Below are 18,295 nucleotides of genomic sequence, written 5' to 3'. Positions count from 1 at the left end.
TTCTCTTTGCTTAGTTGAGTGGTTTTTGCCTTATTCTGGCTTAGAACAGTTGTGGAATAGGGGTATGCTCTATATGGATCAGTGGAGCAACGCTGCCTCTGTAAAACACACCCGATGGCAGCAAAAACTGATTGGGAAGTATACAGATATTTTAACAACAATACTGTAGGGCCCTACTCCAGGTAGCTGTCATGATTGAGCTGCTATGATTGCACATAACCAGGAATCAGCTTGTCAATAATAATAATAATCTTTATTTTTATATAGCGCTAACATTTTTTGCAGCGCTTTACAGCTTTACACACATTATCATCGCTGTCCCCGATGGGGCTCACAATCTAAATTCCCTATCAGTATGTCTTTGGAGTGTGGGAGGAAACCGGAGAACCCGGAAGAAACCCACGCAAATACGGGGAGAACATACAAACTCCTGGCAGATGTTGTCCAAGGTGGGACTCCAGCGCTGCAAGGCTGCAGTGCTAACCACTGAGCCACCGTGCTGCCCTCAATCTCCCAGACTATAGTTTAAAAAACTGGAGATCAGAACCTTCATTTCCGTCATTAGTGGATTTGACGTACTCAGATCCTGGTCAGATTTAACAGTTATATGTTGGAAACCCCATTTAAGAGTCTCTAGGGTAAAGAGGGTAACGTTCATTTGATACTTTTGTGATTGCTTCTCATGAATTAAAACAAATAATTAGTCAATAGTTTCAACTATTGTTTTTTTCTGGATTGGTAATTCAGCATAACAAGCAAACTAGATGGATCGAACACAACGGTACACAGGTTACAATTACATCCTTGCCCCTATATCTAAACTCTTGTAACACTATGACAACACTCACTGTCCTGTGCAAGGTCAATTGTTCTTAAGTATATGGCGTGCATCCAAATGATTCAATGTACACAAAGATAAATTCTTTAAAAAAATAATGAGAGTAAAAAAAATTATATGCAGTATATATATATATATATATATATATATATATATATATATATATATCTTGACGAGGCTGGTGTACTTGCAGTTAAGTACGGTAATTATTACAAAGGATAATGATAAAGGAAATAATTGAATATGAATATGGGGCTATATATACACTCACTGGCCACTTTATTAGGTACACCTGTCCAACTTCTTGTTAACACTTAATTTCTAATCAGCCAATCACATGGCGGCAACTCAGTGCATTTAGGCATGTAGACATGGTCAAGACAATCTCCTGCAGTTCAAACCGAGCATCAGTATGGGGAAGAAAGGTGATTTGAGTGCCTTTGAACGTGGCATGGTTGTTGGTGCCAGAAGGGCTGGTCTGAGTATTTCAGAAACTGCTGATCTACTGGGATTTTCACGCACAACCATCTCTAGGGTTTACAGAGAATGGTCCGAAAAAGAAAAAAAATCCAGTGAGCGGCAGTTCTGTGGGCGGAAATGCCTTGTTGATGCCAGAGGTCAGAGGAGAATGGGCAGACTGGTTCGAGCTGATAGAAAGGCAACAGTGACTCAAATCGCCACCCGTTACAACCAAGGTAGGCCTAAGAGCATCTCTGAACGCACAGTGCGTCGAACTTTGAGGCAGATGGGCTACAGCAGCAGAAGACCACACCGGGTACCACTCCTTTCAGCTAAGAACAGGAAACTGAGGCTACAATTTGTACAAGCTCATCGAAATTGGACAGTAGAAGATTGGAAAAACGTTGCTTGGTCTGATGAGTCTCGATTTCTGCTGCGACATTCGGATGGTAGGGTCAGAATTTGGCGTAAACAACATGAAAGCATGGATCCATCCTGCCTTGTATGGAGCATCTTTGGGATGTGCAGCCGACAAATCTGCGGCAACTGTGTGATGCCATCATGTCAATATGGACCAAAATCTCTGAGGAATGCTTCCAGCACCTTGTTGAATCTATGCCACGAAGAATTGAGGCAGTTCTGAAGGCAAAAGGGGGTCCAACCCGTTACTAGCAAGGTGTACCTAATAAAGTGGCCGGTGAGTGTATATACACACATATTTTATGCTATTTTTTCCCTTTATTACTATTTTTTTTTTTTTTTTAAATAGTCAAAAGAAAGTACACCAGCCTCATCAAGTCTTATATACCGTACATCAGATTTGATGAGGTTGGTGTACTTGCTTTGCACTAATTATTTGAAAAATAATAATAAAGGAAAAATATATATCTATGTATGTATGTTCTTCATTACCTAATAATAGCACTCAACTTACTCTGGTTGCAAATGAGTCCGGTCCACCCTGCAGCGCACGCACAGCCGTCCTCCTCTATGGTGCAGGTAGCGCCATTCTGACAGTCGTCACAGGTTAGCGTGCAGTCTGGGCCAAACGTGCCATCAAAACACACTGCAAGTGCAAAAAACAAAGCAAAAGTAAGATAGCTACGCATTGGAATAACATTTTGCACTTTTTTTTTTTTACCTTTTCCCAGCATTTTTTGTCTTTTTTTCATGCAAATACATGTAAAAAACAAATACATGATATATGCGTTTGGCCAAATAGGATACACTGGAATCTGGTTCAGAAAGCGTCATGTTTTACAGCCAACCACGAGAGCAGATGATGGGTGTATTATTCACTCATCATCTGCAGTTAACATCCAAGGTTGCTGTTGACTCGTTAATGGCGCTGTCAATCTCTGTTAATGGCATTACAGTGTGCAGCACAAGGGGGCACCCATTGCCCCTCACCCTCCCCGCGAGTTGCCATGGCAGCTGGGGGTCTGCTGAAAAGAGACCGTGATTTGACTATATATTGGTATACTGCTGTATTTTGGCACACAGAATGGGCGATCAGACGATTGCAGGATCAAATTACCAAAGGGGACTGAAAAGAAAAGTAAAAAAATAAAAGTTTAAAAAATATATAAAAAATAAAAAAAAATTAAAATCGCACCTTTTCGCATAAAATATAGAGATATTAAAGAAAATAAACATATTTGTTATTGCCACGACTGCTCCATCAAAATATAAAATTAATTAATCAAATTGAAAAAAACCATAAAAATGTATCAATAAAACGGTCTGCTCGTCTTGCAAAAAAAAACAAGGCGTCATACAGCTTTATTGGTGAAAAATACAAAGATAAAGGTCTGGTAAAAAGACAGTACAAGATTTTTTTTTTTTTTTTTAAATAAAAAGACCATAAACATTTTCATTTTTTGTGTCGTTCCCTTGTTATTGAAATGCCTCCGATTTGTTTGATATAATTTACCTTCTCCCATACTGAAAATTAAGAATATTCATTTATTCACTTTGCTGTATTATGAGACCCATATGTACTAATAAGTCAATGTACAGAGGGCTAAGGTTACCACGTAATGACACCGCAATCCCCCAACGAGGCAGGATCCCGGGTAGGAACTAATTGGGGTTAATTCCAGTAATAACCAGTAAGTGGATCCGTTTTCATGGGTCATTTCATAAAGCGGGGGAGAGTGCCGTGCTGATAGATGTATGGTAATGATGACTCGTGTGCCTGCTTACCAAATGACTCGGACAGTGTGTGTTCTCCTCGCAATTCCGCTTCTTCATCTTCATCATAATCGTCATCGAATATCTGGGAGAATTCATCCCGCAATAAAGTCACTTGAGGAAGAGATCGCTCCTCAGGAAATGGCCCGGGATTTGATTCTTGGATGCCTGAGAAGAGGAGAGAAGGGAAGAGAAGGGTAGCGAAAAGGCAAGAAGTAGAAAGGAGAAGAAAAAGAGTATGACCGCTGGATCTGACTACGCAGAGTTCGGGTGTAGTCTGTAACCATGGAGACCCACAGCTCAGCATGGGAGCTTGAGAACAGTTTTGAGATTTCTAAGTGAGATTATTTGTAAGTTGACACATTTTTATTCTAAAAAGTGTCTACAAAGGAGGACATATGGTAGGTTTTGAGGTCCAAACAGGTTTAGTCGGAGGTGTGGGTATTACCGGTACAGGCTTTTCCATCAGCGTTCAGTCTGTATCCAGGATTGCAGCCACATTGGAACGATCCAGGAATATTATCACAAACTTGGTGGCATCCTCCATTGTTTGATAGACATTCATTCACATCTGCATGGAGATTAGGTTGGATTAGGGGCACCATATAACAACCATCATGTTCTGAGGGCCATGTGTATGTGGGGGGATTAGGGTATAGGGTAACCCTTTATGTGAAGGGTCCATATCCTCCACAAGTACCTAAACAAAGAATGGGGGAAATGGTCCAAGGGTCAACTGCCCTGTTCTCCTGCCTGGGATTGGAAGAGGAGAAGTAGACGAGAGCGGGGGCTTCCCCAAGAATGGTATGGTGCTGGAATATGGGCTATGAGCCCCTACAAGACCAAAGACATCTACATTTATTCTTCATGTACCACTTACCATCACATCCACAGCCGTCAGCGTTGAGCCGATAACCGGGGTAACAGGCGCACTCGTAGCCCCCAACATAATTGGAGCACTCTTGCTGACAGCAGGACGCACCGTTGCCGCACTCATCCGCATCTGTAACGATACATGGGATTTGATAAATTACGTCATGCACACATGTCTCTTCATCATTGCTAATAGCATTCACAAATGAGTTTACATCATATTAAAAAGGGCTGTGCCCTTTAAGAAACCTTTTCTCCTGTATAAGGATAAGACATTTTCCTTGCACTGATACATGGTAACAAACGATCGGGCTGGGATAGAGATGCGTTTTACTGGTGTCTTTAGCTCACACAGGATTATATAGATCGAATACAATTGTATGTAATTATTGCTCCAAGAAAGATGCAGAACTTCATGAGCATTAACCCCGAACACTCCCTTTAAGAGCGAGCCGCCAGATCTCCTCTCTAAAGCTCATTGTTCTGCCGTAGATCTGTAGACTCACATGACCTCTTATTGGACAATCTTGGTTAAACAATTTAATTTAGCTGGTGGCGATATCTGTCCGGCTGGCGCGTGACTGGAGTGTAAAGCTGCCGAAAGCGTTTCATCCTGGACAAAACACAAAATAAACCATCTCCGCACAGAGAAGCATCTGTGGATTATCTCCAAGAAGATACATGCTCTGTACATTGCACCAGCACCTGTGCTAGCCTGCAGCGCGGCGTCATCCAGGTAGACGTGTAATTGGCAGGATTCATCACACACTCGTGATCTCCACCCTGTCCTCTCCAGTGGTTACAATCTATGACTCCGAATGCGCCCTGACAGCCACAGCAAGGGTGCACTAGCTATGAGGATAGGTGGGAATAATTATCAACCTCAGCAATACCCTTCCCTGACTGCGGGGGCAGCGTTCTGCCAGATGTACAGTCCATTTCAGTACTTTTCCATTTCAAATTTAGGGGGCGCCCTTTAACAAATGACTACAAAAGGCAACGTAGAACGAAAACAGTTTCTTACCCACACACGTCTTTCCATCAGAGTCCAGATCTAACCCCGGCGGGCAGATACACGTGGGGCCTGTGTTGCTGTGACGGCATTCATGTGAACAGCCGCCATTGTTTATCTCACAATTGTTGATGATTTCCATTTCTATCCCTAAAAAAAATATATTAATGAAAAATAGCAAAGCAGAGACTCTCTCGTCTTCCTGGTGATGGTCCATATCCCTATCCGGACACCGGCATAATGCTGGGGGCTTTATATTAGAAGTTTAAATGTCCCCATGTGTATAAAAAAGTTATGAACTTCAACGGTATGTGAAACTGACCATATTCTGCTTTCCTAGTGCTATTTCATGTCTTTTTCTCAGTTCCTATCCACAGTGAATATCTACATTCTGGTGACAGACAACCACATAACTCATATCTGTCAGCTCTCCCAGAATTCCAGGAAGACGTCTCAGAAGAGTTGGAAATCTGGGAGCTGCTCAGTCTTCCTGGAAACTCCAGAAAAGCAGCGCCTCGGGAAGGTCTCTTCTGTGGAGGGGCCTGAAGAAGGCAAGGAGGGAGCGTGCAGGTGGTTAGGAGAAGTGGTGTAGAGGAAGGGGCCATGGTTATAGGGTCATGTGATGTTCTCCCAGAGTGGCTTCACTGAAAGTTGGCAAGTTTAAAGAGAATCTGTCAGCAGATTTTTCCCCATGGAATCTGAGAAAAGCATTATTCAGGTGAAGAGACCCTGATTCCAGTGATGTATCACTCACTAGGCTGCTTTCTGCAGCTTTGATACAATCCATGTTTTCCCTGCTGTAAGTGTAGCAGTGGTCAAAATGCTGAGCTGTGTATAACCCCACCCACACCCCTGATTGGCAGCTTCCTGTACACACTGTCCGCAAACTACCAATCAGTGGTGGAGACGAGGCTACACAAATTAGCTGGACTACCTGGCATGTGACCCCTAGTCCTGCTGTGATAATCTATTGCTGATAAAACACTGATTGTATTTAAAGTACAGCAAGCTACTGAGCAAGTGACACAGATGCGGAATCAGGCTTTCTAATCCTACACTATGCTGTGGTCAGATTAAATAACAAAAGCTATCTGACGGATTCCCTTTAACAAAGTCTAACTCTAAAAGGAGGAGAAAACATCTCAAAATTACAAGTAAAGCAAAGAAAATTACAAAGTTACCCAATAGTCTATGTGGATTGTGGTACATTGTGGCTCCAAAACGGAGTTCCACTTTAAATCTATATATACTCCTGAAAGTGAAGCTGCAATCTAACCAAACATTCTGTAATTGTATTTTTCTGGCAACGATAGACACCAAATATTTCACAGCCAAAGCAGCAGATTTTGTGCAGATGTTGGGAACGTTCCCCCCCCCCCCCCCCCCATGGAACACTTACTGTAGCACTGTTTCCCATCAGCTCCTAACTCATAGCCAGGACTGCAGCCGCAGTGGAACGAACCTCGAGTGTTGAGACAGCTGTGCGCGCACATGGCCGAGCCGCTCACGCATTCATTAATGTCTGTATGAAGAAGCAGGGGATATCGGAGGGAGATTATTAAACGTGAAAACCCAGGGCTGAAGAACAGGGAGCATTCTGCCAAGGAGAAAGTGACTGCATTAATATCACCTCCCCATACTACACACTGGAGCTGTATACAAAGCACTATAAGGGGGCACATACTATGGAGGTGGACAAAGGGGCTCTGCCCTGAGGGTCTGATGGGAACCCCTGCACGAGTACCCTCTCCTAAACTGGGAGCAAACAGCTAGGTGCGTACATGGCCCATGGGTCATGAAATGAACAAAGGGGTAACAGCCACTAGTCGATTCTATACTTGGCGGCCCACTTTTATAGTTTAACCCCTTTGTCTAATGTATGCTGTTCTAGAATAGTAATATAGTAATATAATAGATCCAGTCGAGAATTGCATTAAATAGTGTATAAAAAGTCTGTTACATTGATAAACTGGCAAAGGAAGAATTAAAGGGGTTGGGGCTGGTGTCTGTCATCCCTATATGTGACTGCAGATTTCTAAATCCTCACAATTGCATAGTGCGCACTGTCGGGATTCTCCCATGCCGGCAGCAAGCAGTCATGTGATTTGCATACTTCGGCCACATTCCAACTAGACGTGTCCAGCCTCGCTCAATTTCGGTTGTACTGAGAGAAGCATTGCCAGTCTAGTTGGTATGTGACCACACACGCATATCACATAATTGCGGCCATGCTCCCATCCATACCCGCACTGGAGAATCCTCTGACAATGTGCACACTACACACTGTAAGGATTCACAAGTCTGCAGTCACATAGAGGGACTGCAATAAAAGGGATATGGCGGGCACACCGGTTAAAATAGATTTTGTGTTGTGTGGTAGAAGACACTAAATATAATATGAATACCACAGCACACAGATATTTTGAGTGAAGCAAACGAGACTTATTGATGGAGCAAAGGATATCTGCACATGGAACAGGCCAACGTTTTGGACAGAATGACCTTTATCAGGGCTGATCTGAAATGAAGTAAACCCCAAGCCTGGGCAAACCCTTGAAAAGCCAGGCAAGATTTCCCTAAAACAAGATTAGTGATGAGCGAGCGTGCTCGGATAAGGTGTTATCTGAGCATGCTTGAGGGCCAATAGAGTTTCTTTGGCCTAACAAATCAATCCCTGCATGTGTTGTGGCTGTCGAATAGCTGTGAGACATGTAGCCACGGCAACTCAAACATAGTATTAGACGCTCTATTAGCACTCGAGCATGCTCAGATAACACCTTACCCGAGCACGCTCGCTCATCACTAAACAGTATAAAAGCTGTCTCTCTAGTGCCACCTATTGGAGGTATCCACCCTATAAGTCAATGTCCACCCTTTAATCAGCCTTGCCATGACAAAACCAGAGTCTTCTTCCAAAAGAATACATGTCCGTATTCTGACACTCGTGTTGCTGTTATTGCCTCTCGTCAGTACAAAACTGTGCATCTTTATTACTGGAGGGCATAATTGTGTAATGGAGGGGCACAGAAGAAAAAGAACAACTGTTCCAGGAACTGTGGAGCAGCGAAAATAAAAGGAGGTACTCCGCTTCAATTTTAAAAAAAATCCAGTGAAAGGTTCTCTTTACCAGGCTGGGACAGGGGCGTACATAGAAATCATGGGGCCCCATAGCGGAAGTTCTAATTGCCCCACCCAAAAAAAAAAATATATATAGTATATATAGTACATTACGCAGCCCACGCAGTATATTGCGCAGCCAACGCAGTACATTGCGCAGCCCACGCAGTACATTGCGCAGCCCACGCAGTACATTGCGCAGCCCACGTTGTATATTGCGCAGCCCACGTTGTATATTGCGCAGCCCACGTAGTATATTGCGCAGTCCATGTAGTATATTGCCCAGCCCACGTTGTATATTGCGCAGCCCACGTAGTATATTGCGCAGCCCACGTAGTATATTGCGCAGTCCACGTAGTATATTGCCCAGCCCATGTAGTATATTGCGCAGCCCATGTAGTATATTGCCCAGCCCACGTTGTATATTGCGCAGCCCACGTAGTATATTGCGCAGCCCACGTAGTATATTGCGCAGTCCACGTAGTATATTGCCCAGCCCATGTAGTATATTGCCCAGCCCATGTAGTATATTGCCCAGCCACGTAGTATATAGCACAGCTCACGTAGTATATTGCCCAGTGACGTAGTATATTGCCCAGCCCATGTAGTATATTGCGCAGCCCATGTAGTATATAGCAATGTGGGCATCATATCCCTGTTAAAAAAAAGAAATAAAATAAAAAATAGTTATATACTCACCCTCCGGAGCCCCCGGATCCAAGCGAAGCGGTTACCGACACTGCTCGTGCGCTCTGGTCTCAAGAGTGCATTGCGGTGTTGCGAGACTGCTACATCATCATGTCGCGAGATCGCAGCATGGACTGGTTACCGGAGCGTCGCGAGCGAGAAAGGCCTGTTGTCGATCCGGGGGCCGACGGACGGTGAGTATATAACGATTTTTTATTTTTTAAAATTATTTTTAACATTAGATCGTTTTACTATTCATGCTGCATAGGCAGCATGAATAGTAAAAAGTAGGTCACATAGGGTTAATAGCAGCGTTAACGGAGTGCATTACACCGCGGCATAACGCGGTCCCTTACCGCTGCCATTAACCCTGTGTGAGGGCAGACTGGAGGGGAGTACGGAGCAGGCACTGACTGCGGGGAGGAAGGAGCGGCCATATTTCCGCCGGACTGTGCCCGTCGCTGATTGGTTGTGGCTGTTTTGCCACGACCAATCAGCGACTTGGATTCCATGACAGACAGAGACCGCGACCAATGAATACCCGTGACAGACAGACAGAAGGACAGACAGACGGACAGAAAGACGGAAGTACCCCTTAGACAATTATATAGTAGATATATATATATATATATATATATATATATACACACACACACACAGCAGGCTCAAAGAAGAGCATATCTCACAACTTTGCAGCCCTTACAAAGTATGTTTTCTCCTATTGAAGCCCCTAGATTGCCCTTTTATTGCCTCCATAAAGTATGATATCAACAATGGTGTCTTCAACAGTACCCTCCCCAAACATAATATGATGACTCTACTGTACCCCCTTCCCCTCCACCCTCCTCCAGCAGTGTGGTGACCCTAACACAGTATGATGCCCCAATTGTGATCGCCACACAGCCCTCCATGCAGTATAATGGACCCCCACACCCATTATGATGGCCTCAACATAACTATCCACAATGTATAATGGCCCCCACCCAGCCCTCTAAACAGCATACTGGCCCTTACACAGCTCTCTATACAACATGTTGGACCCCACAAAAATCTTCACACTTTGTAATTGCTTGCACACAGTATAATGCCCCCCACATAGCCTTCCAATCAATATAATGGCCCCCCACGTAAGCCAGTAAACAGTATAATGCCTCCCCAAGCAGACATGCAAACAGTATAATGACCCCTTCACATAAATCTGAAAACAATATAACTGCCTCTTCACATAGACCTGCAACCAGTATAACGACCGCCATATAGTCCTGCAAAAATTATAATGGGCACACATATTCCTCCCCACAGTATAATGGGCCCCACATATTGCTCCATACAGTTTAATGGGCCTCAGACAGTGCTCCATACAGTATTATGAGCCACAGACAGTCCTTCATACAGTATAATGGGCCCCACATAGTCCTCCATACAGTATAATGAGCCCCACATAGTCCTGCATACAGTATAATGGGGCCCACATAGTCCTCCATACAGTATTATTGGCCCCATATATCAGTATCTTAGGCCCCTTTCAGACTGCACTTTGTCCCACACTCAGTTGTCCTGTTGAAGGTTACGTCCGAACCCTCATTGATTATAAAGGTGCCGACAGAGACAACTTGTGCTCTGTTGTGCATCATTTTCGGGTGTATACGTCTACTGTAGTAGGCTGCATCTGAGTGTCTACCTCCAGTAGGCTTATACACTTGAAAATGAAGCAGGACAGTGCACATGTTGGCTCTGTCAGCACCAATATAGTCTATGACCCGTCAGCGCGTACGCCCAAATTCCGTTTTGCATGGGGTGGGGAGGTAAGCCCTGACAGGACCAATGAACATGGGATGTAGCGCAGTGTGAAAGGGCCCATACTCTGTCACTACATTTTTGCCACTTAATCTGAGAGCAGCATAATGTAGGGGCAAAAACACTGATTCCAGTGATGTGTCATTTACTGGGCTTCTTGCTGTTGTTTTGATAAAATCACAGTTTGATTCAGCAGGATATATTCACTAGAGGAGTAGTAAAACTGCCGCCATGTAGTCCTCCATATTCATGAGCTCTGTATAACCACACACCCTCCACTGATTGGCTGCTTTCTGTGCAAATACAGATAGCTGCCAATCAGTGGTGTGGGCGGGTTCTACAGAGCTCAGCATTCAGAGGACTGGTAGATCAACAGATAATGAAGTGATTTTATCAAAACTGCAGCAAGCAGCCCAGTAAGTGATGCCTCACTAGAATCAGGGTCTCTGTCCCAACATCATGCTGCTCTCAGATGGAGTAGGAAAAACCTGGTGATGACTTAAAGGGAATCTATGTAACAAGGCTCCTCAGAGCCTCAATATTAAGCGGATACTTCCAACGGGTGACACTAAAGAGAAAGTTTTCTCCCTCTACAATAGAGGTAATTTTTATATCTTATTTTGACAGCTCACGGTTGTCTTGATACCGCTACTACAAATAATAACAAAAAATAAAAATAATAATAATACTGCAAGTAATAATGACATTGCTACCACAACTACCAAGAATAATAAACCTACTATGACCAGGGAAGACGCTGCCAGTGAAGGGCCTCTAAGGAGATGAATATGCAGCACATCCCCCCTGACTACGACTACGTCTACTGCTAAACTAATACTAATATTACATAATATCAATACTAAAAACAACCACATATAACAGTAAGCCCACTATTACTGCAAGTGATGATAATATTAGTTAGCTATATTATTGCTACTAGTAATACCAATGAAATATTTCTGAACTTTATAATCCTGCTGGTGTAGGTATGGATTTGGATCTGCGTTGTGCCCCTATGATAACACTGGACCAATAGTATACATGTTATCGCCCAGAGTTGGGTATTACAATAGTGGTTTATGATGTTATTTATGATACTGAAGTTTTGGTAAGGATTTGTATTATTACTATGTGTGTCACTACGATTCCACAATTATTGCACCATCTCAGGTTGTTAAATAGATAAACTCCTCACTGATCTGGTAACAAGTTAGGTGGTTGGAGCTCGGTGTACCGAAACTGCGGCAATCATAGGGTAGAGTTAGGGTATGTGTCCACGTTCAGGATTGCATCAGGATTTGGTCAGGATTTTTCATCAGTATTTGTAAGCCAAAACCAGGAGTGGAACAATTAGAGGAAAAGTATAATAGAAACATATGCTCCACTTCTGCATTTATCACCCACTCCTGGTTTTGGCTTACAAATACTGATGAAAAATCCTGACCAAATCCTGATGCAATCCTGAACGTGGACACATACCCTTAGAACCAAGCCAGAAAACATGTCCCCGTGGTCTGTATGGTGATGGACTGACCTGAAGAAAACAAGTAGGATAGCCTCAGGACTAGCACCCTGGAGTAAGGAATGTCCTGGGCCTCCAGAGCACACTTGGCCTGATGGAAACCACACGCCATGGACTCGGGGAATACTGGCCCGGAAGGTAGTGAAGTTGGGCAACTTACAAAACCATGACGGTTAGAGGGACCAGGGATGTTCTAGGGTCCACTAGGGAACGCTACCCTGGTGGGATAGAAAAAACTCTATTGTGACAGCTTGGACGGCAGGATATGCTCTGACCGCACTGGCTGTTTCTCACACCTCTTATATGTCAATTCCTGCATCTGACGCCATGTGACTGTCGTTTGGAACCTTGGTCATCTGAAACATGTAATACCACCTATGGGTATGTACCTTTTTGGCTACTGTTCAAAACACCACTCCAGCGTTTTTTTTATTTTTCAGAGCTGGAGTGGTGCTTTGAATGTAAGCCCCCTGTCATATACTCATCCTCCTTCGTCTTTACCGTTTTTTGGCGGCGCCATCTTGTGACTGTAGATTCTGACTGGCCGGAAGTCAGAAGCTACATCACAAGTTCTCAGAAAGAGGCCAAAACAAGGCTCTTACAGACTTGTATTGAAAAGTGACCTCCGTGGAGCCCCATGAAACACTGGAGGAGTCGGCAGGACACTTTTCGCCAAAGACCGACGAGAGCTATGCTGGAAAACGATGAAGGCGGCGGCAGGTGAGTATCAGACAGGAGGCAGGGGAATTACTTTCAAGCACCACTCCAGCGGTGCAAAAAAAACCAACCCTCTGGAGTGGTGCTTTAATAAGTAATGGTCACCCGGTTTACTGTTAAAGCTTCTTGCTGGCTCTGCTGGCTCCCTCCACCATACCAACACCATGGGGAACTCCACCAAACACCAAAGAGGCAAGGGAACAGTACTACTAACGTTAACCCCGCACACCCAAATCCGTGCGCCTATTTCACTGCAATGGAGCGCCAGGCACCGGGCATGGCCACCACCCTCTATGGGACCACAATAAGGATCTGACCCATGCCCGGTGTACTGGGGTATCTCCGCTCCGCGTCACATACAGAGTAAGTGTAGCCATGGAGAAAAATTAGTAACTGAACCTTAGGCTGATTCACATTTCACTGTCAGCAATGGGCCGCTTACACGACTCTTCAGGGGATCGGATTTAACGTTACTAAGCTGAACGCACAAGAGATGGAAAACATTTTATGGCCCATCAGTTCGGAGACCCCACAGATTATTTGGTTTGGTGGCAGCAGATGTTACATGGAGACCCCATTGATTCAGTATACTGCACCTTCACAAGTCTTTCCGTCGGCTGCCAGCCTGTATCCAGGGTGGCAGGAGCATTTCCCCCGTACTCCATCGTTGGTACATTGGTGCATGCAGCCCCCATTCCTGGTTGAACATGGATTGTTCACTGCGGAAACACATTGAATCTATTAAAGAGGAATTTTCCACAAATCTTTCTTCACCTAAGCTCCACTGCTGTCTGTCTGTGGTGAACGAATGTTCAGAGTAATTAGAAGTAACAGGAGATAACGAGGAAAACGTGCTATTAATAAAAAGCGGAAAGATGGAAAATCACCGCAGCTCCTGCTGATTGATCCCAATTGCTACCTATGGTGCAAAAAAATAAGCAAATCGGACATTGCCATGTGGACCCTTCCTTTACTGCGTCCCACAGTTCCTTACAGAACAATAAGTCTTCCGCCCATCCAGGGCTACTTGGCTTATTTCTGCACAGCTTTTAGAGCAGCTTTTACGCTACATCCTAGGGCCATCTGGACAGCACACTGACCCAATGATTTTCATTCAGCCATATACACATCAGTTTTAAAAACGGGTCAGTGTCTCCTGTCTGTGAGACTCAGGGGCAGGGCAGATCATATTCTCATCCGATTTGTGGATCAGACTTGTTTCAGACTCAGGGCAGGTCATATTCTCATCCGATTTGTGGATCAGACTTGTTTCAGACTCAGGGCAGGTCATATTCTCATCCGATTTGTGGATCAGACTTGTTTCATCATCAAGTCTACACTCCCTGACAGAAGTTATGTTGCTTATCCATTGTATGTAAATAAAAGTTTATAACCTGACGTTAAATTCATCCATTGGTTGTATAAATCATTCTTTTGAAAGCTGAAACCCTCCAAAATGTGGTTTAGGTAAAGAAAATAAATTGGCATCAATGCAGAAATATTGATCAGTTAATGGACACAGAATGGTCAGATTTTGGCAAGACAAAAGTTTTGCTGCCCGGTCATATAATGCACCCAATCCAGTTTACATCCTCACCTGTGCTCCGTAAATGATCGGTTAATTAGTGTGTGTGTGTATAAAAAGAAATCCAGCACCCCAGACCCTCACTTGAACTGTAACTTGAGCTCTGACAACAAGCCAAAAATCCACCCTGCGACCAAAGCCTGGATTATCAAGAGGCTGAAGACCAGATCCACTGCACAGGTGGCTGGTACCTGTAATGTGTCTCAGCGTCAAGTACAAATAATTAAAAAAAGATTTGAAGAGACTGGAGATGTGTTTGACAAGCCCAGGTCCGGCAGACCCCGCAAGACAACTGCTCAGGAGGAATGTTTGTTGGTTAGAAAATCCAAAGCAAGCCCCTCTTCCACTGCAGCAGAGCTCCAACAGGCCTGGTCACCTCAAGTCCCTGTGTCAACTAGAACAGTATGGAGAATTCTGTCTCGAAATGGCCTCCATGGTCGAATCAGTGCCCAGAAGCCAGCACTAAACAAAAGGCAAATAAAAAACCGTGTAGCATTTGTAAAGTCCCACAGCCTGCTAAACAGATGGACGCTGGAAAAGTGGCAGAAGGTGGATTTCCCTAATGAATCTTCAGTAGAATTACACCACAGCCGCTGCAAATACTGCAGGAGACCTACTGGAGCCCGTATGGATCCAAAATACACCCAGAAAACAGTTAAATTTGGTGGTGGAAAGATCATGGTCTGGGGTTACATTCAGTATGGGGGTGTGCGAAACATTTGCAAGGTGGAAGGCAATATCAATAGCCTAAAATATCAAGAAGTACTAGCTACCTCTTATATTCCAAATCATAAAAGGGGTCAAATTCTGCAGCAGGATGGTGCTCCATCTCATACATCCATCTCTACAACAAAGTTCCTCCAGGCAAAAAAGATCAAGGTGCTCAAGGACTGGCCAGCCCAGTCACCAGACATGAACATCATTGAGCATGTTTGGGTTAGGATGAAAGAGCAAGCTTGGAAGACAAAACCAAAGAATCTGGGTGAACTCTGGGAGGCATGTAAGACTGCATTCTTTGCTATTCCTGATGACTTCATTAATAAATTGTATGAATCATTGTTGAACCGCATGGATGCAGTCCATCAAGCTCATGGAAGTCACACAAAATATTAAATACGACTCTAATAGCACCACAACTACATTCACCAATATTATGCAACATATATTTGTATTTTAAGTTAATTATTTGTTTGAATATCACATTACTTTCTGTGGGCGACAAAACTTTTGTCTTGCTAAAATCTGACCATTCTGTGTCCATTAACTGATCAATATTTCTGCATTGATGCCAATTTATTTTCTTAACCTAAACCACATTTCGGAGGGTTTCAGCTTTCAAAAGAATAATTTATACAACCAATAGATGAATTTAACGTCAGATATGCGACATAACTTCTGTCAGGGAGTGTATGGGGATCCGAGTACAATAGGTGAAACCAGGAAGAAGGACTTTGTACTTCAGAGTTCCATCCAAGTTTCATCCGATTATAAAGGGAACCTGACGGACCCCCATGCCCTCCAACCCCCCAACATTGGACTATTTGTTGCTAAATACCCAGCCTAACCAGCCCTATATAGTGTTTAACACCAAGATCAATGTTTAAAAAAAGTCTTTATGAACTTTGCGCCAATTATCCCTTTGACTAGTCGATGGAGCGTTGTTTTCCTCAGACCCATGATTTGCAAGAGGGGGCGTCATCGCCAGCTCTCTGTAAAACTCGCTCATGAGCGTGGCTTTATTCACCCACACTATTGCTCCTCTGAAGCTGGGTGTATGATTCTCATTGTCAGGAGGTGCACTGTGTATGTCTGGAATGGTCTTCCTCACTTCCGGACTTCAGTCAGTTTGGGAGCCATGACTATCACTAATGGCAGTGTATGTAGTGTCAAAGACGATGTAAGCAACATAGCGGCCTAAAGTATAATATTTTTTTTTTCACAGATTTAGACTCTTTATAATTCAAAAGAGTGGTCACATAAAACGGACAATATGGGGTGCCATGCTGTAGATCGGCATTAGCATAAAAAAATGAAGGCAGTGTAAAACGCGTGTGGTTCAGCTAGTTTCTTGTCTGACAACCGTGGTACCTGGTAATGATGAGCGAACGTGCTCGGATCACATCTTATCCGAGCCTGCCCGGGTGTTATCTGGGCATGCTCGTACATTATGCTCGAGTACCTGCGGCTGCATGATTTGCAGCTGTTAGACAGCCTGAACACATGTGGGCATTGCCTGTGTGTTACGCAAATCATGCAGCTGCAGAGACTGGAACATAATATACGAGCACTCCCAGATGCTCGGATAACACCAGAGCATGCTCAGATAAGACGTTAACCGAGCACGTTCGCTCATCACTAGTGCCTGCCAATGCCAGTAACATGAATATCTGATCACACATCATTAATGCCGCTTACATTCGCAGTGTTTGCCGTCTTCCTTCAATTGATAATTCTGTCGACAGCGACACTGGTAATGAGCCACAGTGAGCTGGACGCAGTCGTGCTCACAGCCGCCATTTCCCAGAGAGCAAGAGTACAGGGCTAAGATAAAAAGAGAAGCAAGCATAAGTACATAAAAAACATCAGGGGTGGGACCTGTGGCAGATTTCAGCAGAATCAGTACCTAGACATTGCGGGAGAATGAACTGTTTACTTGGAACAAACAGCAATCATTATCTGCATCATCAAAATATGGAAGATTACATCCCCAGAGGGAGCAATGGCAAAACACATGTTCAGGTGGGCAAGCACCATTCTGCAATCAGGTATCGTTTGTTATGCTACTTCTCCAGTGGGGTTACGTAGAGACTTGTCCAGTTACTATTTTCTCATCTGGTGATGTATTTTTTTTATTTAATACTACTATTATCTCTAGCTTTTTTACATAAATAGAGCACAATATATTTTGACAAAATATTTTAAGCTTAATCTAATAGTAAATAAATAAAATTATACATGCAATGTTAAGACATTAAAAATACTACAGAACAGTGAGTATTTACATCAACTACTAGCAAAACAGATACAAAAAAGGATTGCATAGCATACAAAAAAGTACATACATAGTCAACAATATTGAAAATGAATACTTCAATAAAGGCTGGATCCAACAATGGTAAGTATTAGACATTGTTATGTACATGGACATAGACAAAGGATATACAAGAAAGGGGAAATATGTCAAATCTGACTGAATATAAATATAATAATAGATATAAATAAGGATGCACAGTGTCATAATAGAGACCTCACCAGTTCGGAAAAACGCAATCGACACGCGTTTCGCACCTAGCTTCATCAGGTGCATATGTGATAGGTCTTTTAGATTTGTAGACATACATTGTTTTGCCTCTTGTCTGACTTGTATGCCTAATAAACCTGTACCAAATTACCTGTTTCATCATACGTGGTGGTAATCCTGAACAGATCAGCGTGTGAACATTACACCTTTATCTGTGTTGTATCTATTCTATTTTATTATTGTTTATATTGTAT

The 18,295-nt window shown here is 43.5% G+C and overlaps 1 protein-coding gene across 2 annotated transcripts in view; it reads right to left on the bottom strand.

The window, feature by feature from the left end:
* MEGF6 (multiple EGF like domains 6) overlaps positions 1–18,295 on the bottom strand; it is a 514,242-nt gene that overhangs the window by 36,662 nt on the left and 459,285 nt on the right. For both annotated transcript variants that reach the window (XM_077250415.1, XM_077250416.1), the window contains 8 exons: positions 17,216–17,341; positions 13,812–13,934; positions 6,775–6,897; positions 5,388–5,525; positions 4,371–4,493; positions 3,939–4,061; positions 3,503–3,658; positions 2,232–2,363 (listed from right to left, as the gene is read on the bottom strand). In XM_077250415.1, the coding sequence (XP_077106530.1) occupies positions 2,232–2,363; positions 3,503–3,658; positions 3,939–4,061; positions 4,371–4,493; positions 5,388–5,525; positions 6,775–6,897; positions 13,812–13,934; positions 17,216–17,341 (1,044 nt within the window). The remainder of the gene's footprint in view (positions 1–2,231; positions 2,364–3,502; positions 3,659–3,938; positions 4,062–4,370; positions 4,494–5,387; positions 5,526–6,774; positions 6,898–13,811; positions 13,935–17,215; positions 17,342–18,295) is intronic.

The sequence above is a fragment of the Ranitomeya variabilis genome, chromosome 4, assembly GCF_051348905.1.
Source record: "Ranitomeya variabilis isolate aRanVar5 chromosome 4, aRanVar5.hap1, whole genome shotgun sequence".
Taxonomy (NCBI): Eukaryota; Metazoa; Chordata; class Amphibia; order Anura; family Dendrobatidae; genus Ranitomeya; species Ranitomeya variabilis.
This window is presented reverse-complemented; position numbering and strand designations above follow the sequence as displayed.